The 16,516-nt window shown below is 40.2% G+C and overlaps 1 protein-coding gene across 2 annotated transcripts in view; it reads right to left on the reverse strand.

Moving 5' to 3' along the window:
- Positions 1-8,842: 8,842 nt before the first annotated feature.
- Positions 8,843-16,516, reverse strand: part of TPCN1 (two pore segment channel 1) — a 50,675-nt gene continuing 43,001 nt past the window's right edge. For both annotated transcript variants that reach the window (XM_075276583.1, XM_075276582.1), the window contains exons 22-28: positions 16,270-16,385; positions 13,301-13,347; positions 13,118-13,186; positions 12,956-13,040; positions 12,381-12,508; positions 11,214-11,294; positions 8,843-9,433 (exon numbers count right to left, since the gene is read on the reverse strand). In XM_075276583.1, coding sequence (XP_075132684.1) covers positions 9,335-9,433; positions 11,214-11,294; positions 12,381-12,508; positions 12,956-13,040; positions 13,118-13,186; positions 13,301-13,347; positions 16,270-16,385 — 625 coding nt within the window. In that variant the 3' untranslated portion in view covers positions 8,843-9,334. The remainder of the gene's footprint in view (positions 9,434-11,213; positions 11,295-12,380; positions 12,509-12,955; positions 13,041-13,117; positions 13,187-13,300; positions 13,348-16,269; positions 16,386-16,516) is intronic.

A 16,516-nucleotide genomic window follows, 5' to 3' on the forward strand; every position in this document is an offset into this window, starting at 1 on the left:
ATTTTATAGTATGTAATCCATGCATTCATTCCATTTTAGATACTTGTATCAGTGTTAGTTTTTTTTTTTTAAATTTAGAGTATATTGTGTGTTCTATATAGTTTATTTACTGTCATATCTATCCATGGGGACTTTGGGATGTATTTATGACTGATACTAATAAAGATGATTGGAGATTTTTACGATACTACAGTATTCTGTGTGATTATTGGTGTGGAGCAGGGGCGTAACTACCAGGGTAGTAGCGGTAGCGGCTGTCACAGGGCCCAGGACATTAAGGAGTCTGTCGACAGACACGACCGCTGCTTTTTTTAAAAAAAAAAAAATAGGTCGTTACCGGCTGAAGTAACTCCAGCTGGTAAAGGGCCCTATTTACATACCGATCCTGGTTCCTGCCCATGGCCGCCTGCGCTTCTCCTTCTGTGTAGGAGCAGGGGGGATCGGCAAGTGATGCCGTGGGCCCACAAACACTATTATTCTACTCGGGGGTCTTTTCAGAACCCCGAGTATAATGATCGGAGGCCCAGGGAAGGTAAGAGAACATAAAAAACAGTATTACTTACCTGATGTCACATGGCCGAGGCCTGCGTCCTTATGCGTCGCGACACAGGCCCGGGTCATGTGACGTCCCATATGTCATTGAAGATTGCCAATATCAGCAGGAATCGCATTGGAGCCCTGAAAAAGCTCTGAAAAGACCCCGGTTATAATTGTTAATGGGTGTCCACAATGGGGCATAATACCGAGCGCAGGGGCCACTATGGAGCATAATACTGTGTGTTTAGGGGCCTCTAAGGAAAATAATAGTGTGTGCAAGGACCACTATGGGGCAATAATAGTTTGTGCAGGGGCCACTATGGGGCATAATACAGTGTGCAGGAATGCGGGGTGGGTCGTTCAGGGTGTCTGTCGGGGCAGGGGGAGCCCGCCATTCCCTGTTACGCCACTGGTATGGAGATGAATGTTAGTTTGTAAGTATGGAGTGAAAAGTGGGTATGACTTGGTGTTTGGCCAAGACTTATGCTAGGTTCACACTAGCATTTGTCTCTCTGTCATTTGGGTCCGTAAAAAAAATCAGTTATCCACAGATCCATAGACTATGCAGGAATTTTCTCTCCACTGATTTTATACAATATCTCCGACAGAGACTCCAACGCAGATTAAAACCCAGCCTCAGTGTCAAATTATTGGCCATTTCTAGCCAGGATGAGCACAATTTGACAAAAAACGTGACTGGGGTAATAGTAATAGTTCCTCCTCCATTTCACTGCACTGATTATCTGCAGCACACCCCTTCTTAAGGCCAGGGCCCCACGTGGCATAAACGCGGGAAAAAAAACACACTGATTTACAGGTCACTGTGTAGTTGATAGGATTCTAGCGAATCCCATCCCCACACTGCAGTAAAATACGTGCAGCGATTTCCAAAACCATTGCAGTTTATACTTATAGTTACATAGTAGATGAGGTTGGATAAAGACATCAGTCCATCAAGTCCAACCTATATCCCTATAACCCTACAATCCCTACAGTGTTGATCCAGGGGAAGGCAAAAACCCCATGAGGCTCATGCCAATTGCCCCATTTCAGGGGAAAAAATTCCTTCCCAACTCCAATCTGGCAGTCAGTATAAAAACCCTGGATTAACGTCTTCTTAAAATTGCAGTTTATACTTATAGGTGTAATTGAAGCACGAAGTTCGCGGAGAAAACCTCTGTGAACTTTCTTTGAAAAGAGTTGCGGGAAAATTCAAGATGTGTTGCCGTTGCAGTTTTCCCACAGCAATTTTTTGATGCAGGACAGTGCCGTAACTAGGAGTGGCGGGGCCCGCGTGGCAAACTTTTGACATGGCCCTTCCCCCCCCAACCGACACCGAAGACCTCGACCGACCCCCTCCTCCGCACCCTATTAAGTCCCTTAGTAAGCCCTGCACACAGTATTATATCCATTAGTGTCCCCTGCACACAGTATTATGTCCCTTACTGGCCCCTGCACACAGTATTATCCCTCATAGTGGCCCCTGCACACAGTATTATCCCCCATAGTGGCCCCTGCACACAGTATTATGTCCTTTACTGGCCCCTGCACACAGTATCATCCCCCATAGTGGCCCCTGCACACAGTATTGTGTCCTTTACTGGCCCCTGCACACAGTATTATGTCCCTTACTGGCCCCTGCACACAGTATCATCCCCCATAGTGGCCCCTGCACACAGTATTATGTCCTTTACTGGCCCCTGCACACAGTATTATACCCCATAGTGGCCCCTGCACACAGTATTATGTCCTTTACTGGCCCCTGCACACAGTATTATACCCCATAGCGGACACCCATAAACAATTATTATACTCTGGGGTCTGAAAAGACCCCAGAGTATAATAATCGGAGACCCGGGAGAATAAAAACATAAAAAATTACTGTTTCTTACCTGTCTCCAGCTCCTACACTGTCTTCTCCGCTGCCGTCCTTCTGAAATGATGTCAGACGTCACATGACCCAGGACGCAGGCCGGGTTCATGTGACGTCAGAAAGGAGACCTGGCAGGATCGTGGAGAGGTAAGTAACACTGTTTGTTACGTTCCCTTACCGCTCCCGATCCACCGATCATTATACTTGGGGGTCTGCAAAGACCCCCAAGTATAATGATAGCATTTGTGGGGCCCACAGTGTCACTTGCCGATCCCGGCCCAGCCAGGATCGGCAAGTAAATAGGGCCCGTAACGGCCTGTTTAAAAAAAACAAACAAAAAACCGCAGCGGTAGCGGCTATCACTGGGCCCTCTAATGGCCCGGGCCCTGTGGAAGCCAACTCCGCTGCCTCTATGGTAGTTACGCCACTGATGCAGGACACTATATGGGGGCCTTAGCCTAAGGTGCGATATGCTGGAAATAATCAGCATTTTTTTATATGCTATCTTTTATTGGCAGTACAATTAGCCCGAGTTTACACTGGGCATGTCTGTTGCAGTTGTACTGCTTTTTTCAAACAAAGCATGTTTTGGATGCATTCTAATGTAGTGGCAGCTACATGTAGAGAAATTTGGTCGAAATGGGGCGGCCTCAGTGATCAAACAATTATACAGGTGTTTTCCAGGATTAGTATACTATCATTGGCAGCAGCATTCAGACATGTCTTTGTTCACATGCAACTGGCTGCTTTGTTAAAACTCACCCTAAGGCTAAGGCTCCATGTTTCAGAAACGCATTGTTTTTTGTTACAGTTTTTGCTGTTATTTGAGCCAATGTCAGGAGTGGATTTAATAGAAGGGAGAAGTATAAGAGGCTACCTTTATATTTTCCATTCCCTTTCAAGGCAATGCTGACTGGCTCAAAAAACCACAGCAAAATCTGCAATGTGGGGTCTTAGGCTAAGGCCCCACGAGACGATACGCAGCGCTAAAGCACTGCGGGAAAAACCCGCATCGCGGTTCTTCCCACAGCGCTTTGAACAGAAAGTTCACAGAGTTTTCCTCCGTGGACTTTCTGTTACATTCCTAGCTTTGATTAAAAAAAATCATAGCAAAATCTGCAACAAAAAAAGCAGCTTTTCTGAAACATCTGTCTTAGCAAAGCCTGATTTCATATTGTGCTTTTTTAAATCAATATTATTTTTTTACTGTAGCAGTGAGCAGCATAAGTTACTGTGCATTTTACATCATTAGCACATTTTTGCTAATTACTGTGACAGCAATCTTAAAATATTTGTACGGGCTACCCGTTTTATGTTTAAATAGGCCGGGGGAGGTGAAAAGAATGTAAAAAAAAAAAAAAAAAAAAAAAAATCATACTGACCTGTTTCCACTGCTCTGATCCCTCCCTACGTGGTCTGGTCCATTGTTTTCTTCTAGCAGAAGCCTGTCGCATGTGACCGCTGATTGGAAAGACGAAAGACACAGGATGTCACTTCAAGAAAACAGCTGTGCTGCAGGACCGTACTGTGCTGGGAGGACACCGAAGCAGGGACAGGTATGATTTTTTTTTTCACCTACCCGAGCCTATTTAAAAAATACATTTTTTGTCCGGACAGCATCCTTAAAGTTTTCTGCGACAAATAAACAATAGAAATGTAATATGTGAACCCTGACTTGGGAATAGGGTTACACGGTTCATCAACTTTTGACACTTTTAAGGATCAAATGGTTTAAAATCTATGAATTTACTGCATCTTGATGGTGCAGGTACAGCCTCCATCCAGCTGCAGGGACTCCATACAGCAGAGTAGGGACTCCTTCACAGTAGAGACCTCACTCCCCATCTATTTAACTTTTATTCTGTGTCTTTTTTATTTTTTTACTATGTTTGTTATCGATCTCAACCCCAGAACCATTTGCTTGGGAGACAGAAACCCTACCAGCTCAATATTCCTGCACATTGTATGTTAAAAATAAAAAAAAATATATATATTAGAAATTATTAAAACTTTAACAAAGTAAATTACAGAATAAATAATTTCACTAATACACTTCATTAAATGAACTTTACAAAACATATTAAATAACAAATGTATTTGGTATGTATGTAACAACCCGAACAATGTGAACTGAGCCTTACGACCCTGAGGTCAACACATTTGCAGAATGCAAGCTGCACAGGAAGACAAAAATGTGTGACTTATGACAGGGCGACAAGGAATTCGATTCAGAATTTGACAAATTATGGGAATATATTATAGTGTTCTTAGGGTAGTTAGTAAAGACGAAAATCTGATCTTATTTCTGATACACCCAACCAACCCTATATAGAATCTTATTTGAAAATAGCATTCATTTCATTGAAAGGTGTTCAGATATGACACTTTCAGGCAGTAATAGATTTTCTAGTACTGTCTATGAACAATATTGTTTTTGTTCTCATCCTATTATTGTAGGAGAAGCCAAGTAGGAACATGTTTCTTATGCAATCTCCTTTGCTAAATGACACCATCACAAACAATATTTCCAATAGTAACCACCGCCCACTACCTTTCTTTTATTAAGCTGTATATATCTCCTCTAGGACCTAAATATTAGACAGTAATTTCCTTGTAAAAAGGTTTGTCATTTTTTCCCCTATTACCATATTGCATGTTATGGGAGTTTTTAGAAACTAGTGGTTACCAGGACTGTTTCCAAGACTCTGTGGCTTTCTGCCCATGCTACAGAATGCATGAATATTCCAGACAAGGCACAGAGAAAGCCCTGACTTCCACACATTCATGCAGTTAGATCATCCTAAAATAAGCATAAATCCTCAGCACCACCTGCTGGTAAGAAGTAGGAACTTCACTTTCAAAACACTGGGGTGTGTATATCAAACCATTATTGTTCCATAGTCTTTCTAGAAGGGTGATGTCATGCTACTGTATAACATTCTGTAAAGCTAGATCAGTCCATTTTTTACCCTATATAATGAAAATGAAGGTTTGCCGATACATAGAACATACACATTCACATATCACTGCAGTGAATCTGGATTTTCTAAATATTCTAGACTTAATTATTTTGCTGGTTAAGGCAGATTGGCACTTGTGTATATCATTCATACATCACCATGTATTACCCAGCTATCCAAGCTAAAGTTATGGAAGTCGTAGCAATCGTAAGCTTCATAAAGCACCCACATATCTAACGGGTTAGGAATGGATCTGTCATGCTGTAGGCATCTAACAGACCTATGCCAATGGGTGCACGCATGTTTGGGCTGCTTATAATGTTATCTAAAATCTGTATGTGGATGCCAGAGGAAGAGGCGAATCTAATCTAATACAGACATAGAACTCTTTGGGCAGGGACCTTTCTGAATGAGGAGACCATCAAGTTTTTGGCTCAAATAAGTTGATCAATATTTGTGTCAACTATTTATAAAAATTGTCACTTTGCCAAAAGTTTTCGGATTCTAAAAAAGGCTCAATTCTTATTCGGCTTGCCAAAAATATGACAGAAAAAAAAAAAATACAAAACAACGATTGGCGCCCCCTACAGAAAACTAACGGTAATATGTGCTACTCTCAAAATACTCACCACTAAAAAAAAATACACTATTGATCAGCAAGAGACATATAAATGAACTACCATCTCTCAGCAATGACCAAGGCATGATGTACTTTTTCCTATGATTAGGAACCAGATGTTTGGTCAGTGAAGAGCACGATTTTTGTATGAAGACTAAGGAGTGATGTGATCTACAATTGGTTTAATATCAATTGCCAACGCGACTGGTATTTACTGCTATGATTTCATAGACCATTAAAAAAAGGCTTTATTTTACTAGAGATCGGAAGTTGGATTGTGTACTTTTTTTTTTTCTTCTAAAACGCTTTCATTTTAACCTTTAAGGACCAAACCATTTTTGTTTTTTATTCCTGCATTTCTCGCCATCTTCAAAAAGTTTTAACTTTTTTTTTTTTATTTTCAATGTACCATATGATATATTGCAAAATGGACAAGACATTCTTCTGTGTGATGGAATGGGGGGGGGGGAGAGAACAAAAAAAAAACTACAGTTTCATAGTTTTTTGGTTTTTATGTTGTGCACTGTGTAGTCTGCAGGTCAGTACATGTATATTTTTCTTTTGTTTCACTAGTTTTATACAATAAAAACTTAAATGCTTTGTCTCCCTGACAATCATAACTTTTATTTTTCTGTTAAAGGAGATATTTTTGGCCATGCACACTGTAATTTTTATTGCTACCATATGACTTTTTCATCAACTTTTATTCATTTTTTTCTGTGGGCAAAGAAAACTACAACAAAACAAAATTTGGCCTTCAAAATGGCCATGCCGGCCAGTTCAAGTCCATAGAAGGAGCTGGTCCATAGTAGGGACTTATTCATCGAGTAGTGAATAACCACCATGCCATGGCCATTTTTGAATCAGCTGTCAGACGGCCACTATACAACCCATGTATGTCATTGGCTCTATTCACCTGTGTCTATTTTGATGGACAAATATAGAGCATGTCAGGTTTTTTTCTTGACACCCATTTTGGCCATGTGAATGGACACGTTGAAAACAATGTATTCTCAAAACAGTCATGTGACAGATATTGCAAGAATGTTATCACTGTTGTGCGAATAAGGCTGAACTATGGCAGGGAATAATGTAAGTATTACCACGATGGGCCTGGAGCCTTGGCAGACCTGAGTCTGCATCATACATTTCATGCATAACCTGTGACATATAGGTATATCACAATGAGCTGTGTATAAAGGGATTAAAGATTACACGCCATTTTGTATTACACACATGCAATACGAATACGTTTTTTGTTATACCATTATGGTGATCACTGCCAGGGTAGCAATTTACACCTTGGGATTCCCTCATTAACTTATCTATGTTTCCATTGTTGCCCTATTTTTAGATATCATAGATCTGAACTCTGACCTCAAAGTTATGGTTAAGAGGATATATTAGTAGACTAAAAATGATCTATGATTTCCTGGAGACTACAAACAATGTAAAACTATAGATGTCTATATTTTAGAAGAGTCCTCTAAAACTCTGTCTAATACACAGTAATAGTGTATCATGCGCACTTAATTTGTATGTTTTTACAGTTGACCCAAGAGCTATTGTTACAGGGCTCAGAGCATGGACACATTCTTGTAAAGAATAAAGGAACACAGCCCAAGATGAGACACTGGCAGAATTTATTGGCGCATTGTTGTCTGTGGTAAAAATGCACCGCTTTGTCCATTTCCCACCTCACAGCGATAAACTGGCGAGTTATACCTGAAACCAGAAACTAAATTCTCTCTCTAAACTTCAGTTCAAGTCTCTAAATAATTCTGATGCATCTTGTGCCAATTTTTCTGGCAGCCTGGAATACTTACATGACACTGGTGGATTGCATCAGTAAATCTGCCATAGGAGAAATACAGCAACAGATTGGAATCTGAAACCGAACTTGTCATTACCTGGATATATTTTTTTCCATAAATGCTTGCATTCCCCAGGAACTAACAATACTGGTTCGTCTTTTTTCAGAGTGCTGCATTGTGGTGTCTCTCTATTATTGCGCCAAGAAATTTAGTTTTAATGAACCCTTTGTCAAAGTGACATCTCCCTTCACAGTCCGACAGTAGCAATGGTGACTGGACAGTGCCAGTGTGTAAGCACACAACCCCAAGTGTGTACTCACAGTATAGCTGGATTTACCTGTGACAAAAGCACAGTTATTTCCCATTAGGCTGAATGACATTGCTGGCAGTGACCACAGATGATATCTAAGCACATTTACCAAAATATGTGTACACAGCAGCATTACTGTAAAAACTTTAAATGGAGTCTGTCACCAGAACCCAGCATATCATCCCAACCCCAACAGATAGATAGGTTAGGGTCACCTGAATTACATTGAGTTTTTCCCTTGTGAATCCATGCCTTGTAAACACATTGCTTTTTTGGTCAATAAGCAAATCAGCTCTTTGACGTCACAACGAAGGTGTTGTCATTGCTCCAAAAAGTTACATTTTTACGTTGTCAACAATGGCATCAACTTCCATGGGAAAAATTCAGTTTGATTCAGGTGACCTGAACCTTTCTATGTGTGGGGCTCAGTTGACATGTGGGGTTCTGGTGACAGACTCCTTTTAACCCTTTAGTGACCTATCTGTTTTAGGCCTCGATGACAAAACCATTTTTTGTATTTTTGTCATCACATACTAAACGCTTATAGTTTTGTTTTGGTTTTTCCTTCAATATAAATATGAAGATAAAACATGATGACGTCAACTATATTGTACACGTGCAGTTTTGGGTTGACTATTGAAAAATTGCTGAGGGCAAATACAATGTGCTCTAGTAAAATAAAAAAAACTACTAGAAGTTATTAAAAAAAGAAATTTATTAATATGTTACAAATATAGGCATCTGTATATAGATGTGCATCTTCTTCACTGCTGGAGAAAGGACTACTGAAAGAGGAGAGTTGGAGAAGTGGCCAGCACAGGAACACTCAAAGTGAGGTCTGATTGTCTGTAGTGGGGAATGCCCTTTAGGATTACTGGGGAACTTCTGTAGAAATTGCCATCTACCATATAGCGTTATAGAAGTAAGAAACCCACCCAATGGAATAAATTATGGGTTGCAGTTTGTGTTTCACAGTAACAATGCAGGAAATTAAGCTTACACCCCATTAAAAATATTAAAACAGTTTATATAAAAGTGTTAATATGTCCCAGCAATATATCCCTTGGACATGTTAACAGTACTTCATATGACTCTAGAGAAGGTTTCCATTGAAGGCATGTACCATCCCCCTAAAATATCCTGGCTACTAGCTCTCGGAGCAAAGTTTAAATATTAATACTGACACTTGCATAGTCATACAATAGAAGGTGGTGGATACATTTAGTTAACAGTACTGGATCGAGGACGCAGGACTCCCTGGGTAGACTGAAGCTCTACCATCTTCTTTCCCTGTGCTTGAGCATGCTCCTTGTACCATTCCTGTTTTATCAGAAGAAACACAAATAATAGTTTTCTGTATTAGAAAAACGACAGAACAAAAAGGTGTATATTTGCAAGCAAACTATACATACAAAATGTGTGAAATTATTCAATAGATATAAAACTTGAAGGGTCTGACTACGTGGTTGTGAAGTACTGCACTATGTCATGGCTGCCGATAAAGGGTCATGTAACCTGACATATCCCCTTCAGCAGCCTCCATTGAATAGCCAGTGGCACATGTACGGTGTTAGGGGTATGGCTAAGATCAAAATACAAAATCTCTCCAGCACATCGGCATGCTTGTCCTCTGAAAGTTGTGGGGAAGGGGACACTGAACAGTGCTTCCAGTGGGTGTCATGTGAAAGATTAGATTCTCAGCTGTTCTATCTTTATTCTTTCTGGATAGATCACCAATTAAACAGTCAGAATTGGGAGAACCTGCAAATACATACAGACTGCGAATTCTAGTTCTTTTCAAATTGTGATATCTATGTGAACTCCTCTTTCACATGACCCCAGAAGCACTGTTCTAAGTTTTATCATGTCCAAAATAACTGTTTGAAGTGACATCCAGCTCAGCTACAGATTTCCGCTTGCAATAGAGAAATAGACAAAAAAATATTTCAGCACAGGATTTCACAGAAAGAATCTAAAATCTGCTAATGAAAGTATATTACCACTTTTATCAATAACACAAATGCTGGCAGAAATTTAAAAGTTATTCAAAAGTTTAAGCGCACTTTAATTTAGAAAATAAATTCTGTTGCCAGCTAGAAACTGTCAGCAAGCTGATGATAACAAATCTGATGTTCTTATTTAGTCATTTTACGTTAGAAAGATTACATGGGTCCAGGTAATCATCAGTAGCCAGCGTTTACTGACTTGCTGTAACAGCTGGAATCAGTGATGTTGTATCCTAGTTATTTAACAATGTACATGCTGTATTCGCTATTCACTACAGCATCTAAGCAGCTTGACAGAGGAGGGGAGCTTCTTCTGCCAGTCCATCAGTACCTCACAGTGCAACTGCAGGGTCACAATAGAATTACAAAGGTAGTCAAGGGCCTAACAAAACCTAAACCTATACATTGCAAAGAGTGAAATCTGCAAAAAAAAAAAAGAAAAAAAAAAAGGATTTTTGCAGATAAAATTATGTCATGTGTCAATCTATCCTAGATATACGCAGTACTTAGATTTTGAATGCCCAAGTCAGGGGATCATTTATGTGATCAGTTGAGTGTTGCTTAAGCTAGGTTCACACCTGTGTTCGGGTCTCTGTTCTGTGCTTTCCGTCTTCTGCCTGCAAGAAGACGGAAAGCACAGACCGGGTCCGGCCGTGAGCGGCGGTGAGTGTTTTATGCTCTCCGCCGCGAAACCGTTTTTTTAATCCAGATACCGAGTACTGCATGTCCGACTGTGTCTGGATTAAAAAACCCGGTTTTGCGGCGGAGAGCATAAAACGCTCACGGCCGGACATCTTTCTCACCCATTCAAATGAATGGGTGAGAGAGACTCCTTCAGGTTTCCGTCTCCTGCTCTGTTTTATGCAGGAAACGGAAACCTGCATAACAGAGTGCCAGATGCAGATGTGAACGAGCCCTTGGCCGTTCAAGCAAAAGTCGATATATAACTTTCAGAAATTCATGGGATTTGCCCAAATGTTGGTATTCCTGAAGCTGCTGACTGTTTAGAAATATTCTTCTTCTTAATTGAATGTATTTTCTCTTATACAAAATAGTATCAAATGAAGAAATCATAGAAAGATTTTCTATCTAACCTGAATTTCTTCTTCATACATCTTCATGCTAAGGTCACTCTTTGTTTGAGACCTTCTGCCCACAAACAGCACAGAAGCAGCCTGAAACCATATGATGGAAGTGAGAGATGTTAAAAGGATTGCATTCAGCATACACAAAAGGTTAATAGGAAAGAAGCTCTGAATGATAAAGGCAGATAATTTACAATTAAATAAATAATGCAACATGTCTGGAAGACATAAACTAATTGCTACAGTACCGATACCTGAATGCAGGAACACGCAAAATATCATACATTTTAATAGAATGACAAGGACACAATGTGAAATTAAGCAGAACTTAAGAAATTAAGAACTTCTACAACAACAATAAAAAATAAACCCAAAAAGTTCCAAAGAGCATCTGCTTCATCACTCTCTCACTTATACTAGGTTCACACTAACGTTTAGCTTTCCTTTCTTTGGGTCCGCTTGGAGACCTGAAAAAAAAAAGCTAACCTGCATAAAAAGTGGTTATACATGGAAATCAGTGGTCCCATAGACCAGGGGTCTGCTGGGTTTCTGTCCGAATAATCCAGAAAAATGTGGATAGAAAATTCTTGCTTGCATTTTTCAAGCAGATTTTGGGACGGAAATCCCAAAAGTAGTTCAAACACTAATGTGAACCTTGCCTTAGAAGCAGCATATAGGATATTACAGACATAGGATATTATTTCCTTGACTAGTATTCAAGGAAATAATAAACTTGGGGTGAGAAACTCTAGAAGTGTCTCTCTCGTCTCACTCAGTTTCTGCTCACTCATCCCCCTCTCCTCTCCATATTCTTCTTTTATGAGCTGTAGTCTAATACATCTATGAGACACAGCCCCACCTGGTTCTAGTAAGACAGGTTAAGCACAGATTTCAGAGTGAATGTCAGTATAGCATGAAGTCGGAATAGAGCCTAATAAGTGGCAGAAACAATACAAACATTTTTATCTAATAAAATTTTGAGTATTTACTTGCCAGAGATAGCCAAGTTCTGTACTTTGGCTGTCTCTGGCACTCCCACTTAAGCGAATGGGAGCGCAGAACATCACCAGTCCTACCCACTTTGAGCCTGGCTGCGGTCAGGTTGAATGTGGAGCTTTGTGGGACAACCCCTTTAAGAATGTGGCCATATTATTATTATTTATTTATATGACCCACCTGATTAGACTGTAAGTGAATAAGCAGTTTCCGCACTTGGTTTTTTTCCTCGCTGTTTTGTGCATGTCTCAGGATCATTGTTAACTCTTCTCTGCCTACCTCCATCTCCAGAGTGATCCCTTTTTCATCTATATTAATAAACAAATGTACAGTCACTAAGCATACATTTACCTTTATTAGTTATTTTATTTCCATGTGTCACTGTCCAGAGACTGGTACTTTACATTCAGAACGCCAAATGTTTTTTATCTAGTGTTACAAATCTTACTTATACAGTAGTAAAGTTTGCCTAGAAAATTCATTAAAAAAAAAAAATTGATACTTGTGTTGCCTGCATCTAAGTCTACACTACAAAATATTATAAATGCAGCATTTCACTAAAAGAAGCCAATGTTTGTTAATAAAGTGCATTACAAAGAGTATTCATTAAAAAAAAAAAAAAGGATTTAAGCAGGTTATTTCCACCTCACCAATGATAACAAATGTATATATGGCGAGTAGTGAATAGTAGAGTTAGGAGGAATGGCTTTTATCATCAATAGTTATTTGAAGTGTATGGCCACCTTATTCCATACCTTCCACATCTTTGTTCTTCCTGCAGTAATTCATTCGGAAAACAAAAGCATCCAGAATGCAGGCAACAATAATGGTTAAGACAACCTAGAAATAGATCGAGGATTAAATGGTTAAAAATCAACAGGACAGATGATATAAATAGCCCCATATATTATACTCACCATAGTGACTATATAAAACACCATAAAGTAAAGTCGCGCCCAATGTGAAGTTTGGGAAGTGACTCCTTCCTATTAAAGACATAAAACATGTAGATTGGAAAGTATAGAGGAACATGAATTATGGACAATGCGCTTTGACTTTCAATTCTTAAATTGTAAAGTAGACCTGGATGAAGCACCTACCATGATGATATACCAGTTGTTCACCACAGTTAGCTCAAATAAAGTAACTACAAATAAAAAAACATAATTAAATGGAAGACTGAGCAGACAAAAATGAGAAAGACATTCCACTTAGTTTCCTCTATGCATTCCTATATACAATAGTAGAAAAGAGTATAGAAACAAAATACATCATCATATATAATGGCTGCATTTCCCTGGTGATAACAGATAATGCAAAAAGAGACCCCTATAATCACCTGAAAACTACATGAGGGTTGTTCAAATGAACAACCTCTTTAGACTATGATTTTATGCTGCAAATGAAGTTCTTGTGTGTTAGATGATCCCAGCAACAGTTAGAAAATCTCTTCAAGCTACTGTACTTTAACCCCTTCCCGCCGATGGCATTTTTTGATTTTCGTTTTTGACTCCCCTCCTTCTAAACCCCATAACTTTTTTATTTCTCCGCTCCCAGAGCCATATGAGGTCTTAATTTTTGCAGGACAATTTTTTCTTCATGATGCCGCCATTAATTATTGTATATAATGTACTGGGAAGCAGGAAAAAAATTCAGAATGGAGTGGATTTGAAGAAAAAATGCATTTCTGCGACTTTCTTACGGGCTTTGGTTTTACGGCGTTCACTGTGCAGCCAAAATGACATGTCCCCTGTATTCTGTGTTTCGTTACGGTTCCAGGGATACCAACTTTATATGGTTTTATTTACATTTTGACCCCTAAAAAAAATTCCAAAACTGTGTTAAAAAATTTTTTTTCTAAAAGTCGCCATATTCCGACGGCCGTAACTCTTTTTTGCGTAAGTGTACGGGGATGCATAGGGCGTCTTTTTTTGCGGGGCCGGGTGTACTTTTTAGTTCTACCATTTTCGGGAAATGTTATTGCTTTGATCACTTTTTATTCAAATTTTTATCAGAATCAAAACAGTGAAAAAACGGCGGTTTGGCACTTTCGACTATTTTTCCCGCTACGGCGTTTACCGAACAGGAAAAATATTTTTATATATTTGTATAGCGGGCGATTTCGGACGCGGGGATACCTAACATGTATATGTTTCACAGTTTTTAACTACTTTTATATGTGTTCTAGGGAAAGGGGGGTGATTTGAACTTTTAATTCTTTTTATATTTTTTTTAACTTTTTTTTTTTATTTTTTTTTTTGCATTTATTAGACCCCCTAGGAGTGTTGAACCCCAGGGGTCTGATCACAATGCATTGCAAAAAAGCATCCTTTCTTTTGCAGGCTGCATAGACCAGCCTGCAAAAGAAAGGATTTGCATACAAGCCTGGGAGCCTGTACAAGGTTCCCGGCTGTCATGGCAACGGGACGTCAGCCCTGGAGCATGCTCCAGGAGCCGGCGATCCCGGCCAAAATGGCGGCGCCCATGCGCCGCCGGGAAAATGGCGCCTCCGGCGCCTTTGACCGCGGCGCCGGAGGGGTTAATGCCTCCGATCGGTCCGGGGACCGATCGGAGGCATTAGAGCCGGTTGTCTACTGCTTAAAGCAGTAGACACCCGGCGGCTATGGCGGCCGCCCGGCTCCCGGGCGGTCGCCATAGTTACAGACCCGACATGCGCCGTACTATTACGGCGCATGTCGGGAAGGGGTTAAAAAGGCTAAGCAGATTCTAGTATTGATGGCCTATTCTTACGACAGGCTATCAATATTAGAGAGGGGTCAGACATTTAAGACCCCAACAGATCTCCTGTACCAAGACAGCATGACTAATGTTTATATACCACAAGCCCATTGAAGTCTATGGGACAGCGCTGCAGTAGCTACACTAAACATTAGCAGGAGCTGCGCTGTCTCGGTACCTATGAACTGCAGGGAGTTCCGGGTGTTGGATCCCCGCAGATCTAATATCAATGGCCTAACCTAAAGATAGGCCATCAATACCAGAAAAAGGATAAACCCTGTAAAAGATAAAGAACCTGTCATGTTGTACATGTAGTCCTATTGATGGGCAGCATGGTAAGATTGATAAATAGTTTGCTGAAAACTTGTAACTTGTATTGTATTCAAATTAAAGGGGTTGTCCCATCACAAGGATCCTATCTATACTGCTTGTTAATGTGGATGTAAGACTTTTCCTAAATACATTGCTTCAGCAAAACTGCTTTGTTTGTCCACTATCTTACTTTATTCAATTCTTTGTGGCCACAGCCCTGACCTAGCTGCTCCTGAGACAAATGATGTATCTGCTGCTCTGAGGGGGGAGGGAGGAGGGGCTAAATGCAGGGAGCGAGCCTGTGTATCTAGCTATTCCTGTGTCTACACCATGTGACCTAGGTCCTGCTCTCAGATAGGGGAGAGGAGCTACCATTTCTTCTGTTCTCCCAGTTATCAGGCTAGCTAATTCAGTTGTGTTCATTATGGCAGAGACAGGCAGTGTCTGTATGTAACACAGAATGGAGTTGCTGCTGCCTGTACTTCATAGTCCAATATGGGTGGGCGAAGCGACACGCAAATTTGGGGGCGGAGCTAAACGGCAGGTTGCATGTGAAACCCCACCCGCCAAATGATGCAAGAAACCAGGAAGAAAGAAAATTTTACAGCAGTAAAGACTGGTGAGTATGTGAGGTGGGAATACCCCTTTAATCCAAGCTCTTTCTGGTCTTAACAGTCCAGTGGGTGGTCCTTCTCTTTGATTGACATCTATCTCTGTATTCACTTTCAAATAGAAAAGGCTCTCAATCATTGATAAGACTGCCCACTGGACTCCTGAGCACAATAAAAGCAAGGATTTAACTGAATAAAATACAGGTTAAACTGAATATTTTCTCACAATATTTATCAATCCAACTGAAGAGAAACAGATGAAGAGGGTTGTCTTTCTTTCAAGGGACAGGCAACATTGGAGACACAAGGTGGTCAGTCAGGCCAATCTGCTAGGTACAGGTTCAGTGACAGTTTCCCTCTAATAAGGGTATATAAATAAAGTATGTTATAATTCAGTTTCCTCTTACCAAAGCTGATAAGGATGTTGTCAAAGTTATTCAGGTAGTAGTAACCTCCTCCTATCTGAGTTTGGTTGCCCACAGTGTGGTTCAGCAAACGGTAAGACTCTGCTACAGTACTAGTACTAAAGAGAAGAGGACATAGTTATACTTGAGGAACAGGTCTAATAATTTACATGACAGACTGATAAAAGTCATCATAAACCCTCTATATGGTTAGCTTATCTGCAGAAATACACTCACTGGCCACTTTATT

Source organism: Leptodactylus fuscus, chromosome 1, assembly GCF_031893055.1.
Source record: "Leptodactylus fuscus isolate aLepFus1 chromosome 1, aLepFus1.hap2, whole genome shotgun sequence".
NCBI lineage: Eukaryota > Metazoa > Chordata > Amphibia > Anura > Leptodactylidae > Leptodactylus > Leptodactylus fuscus.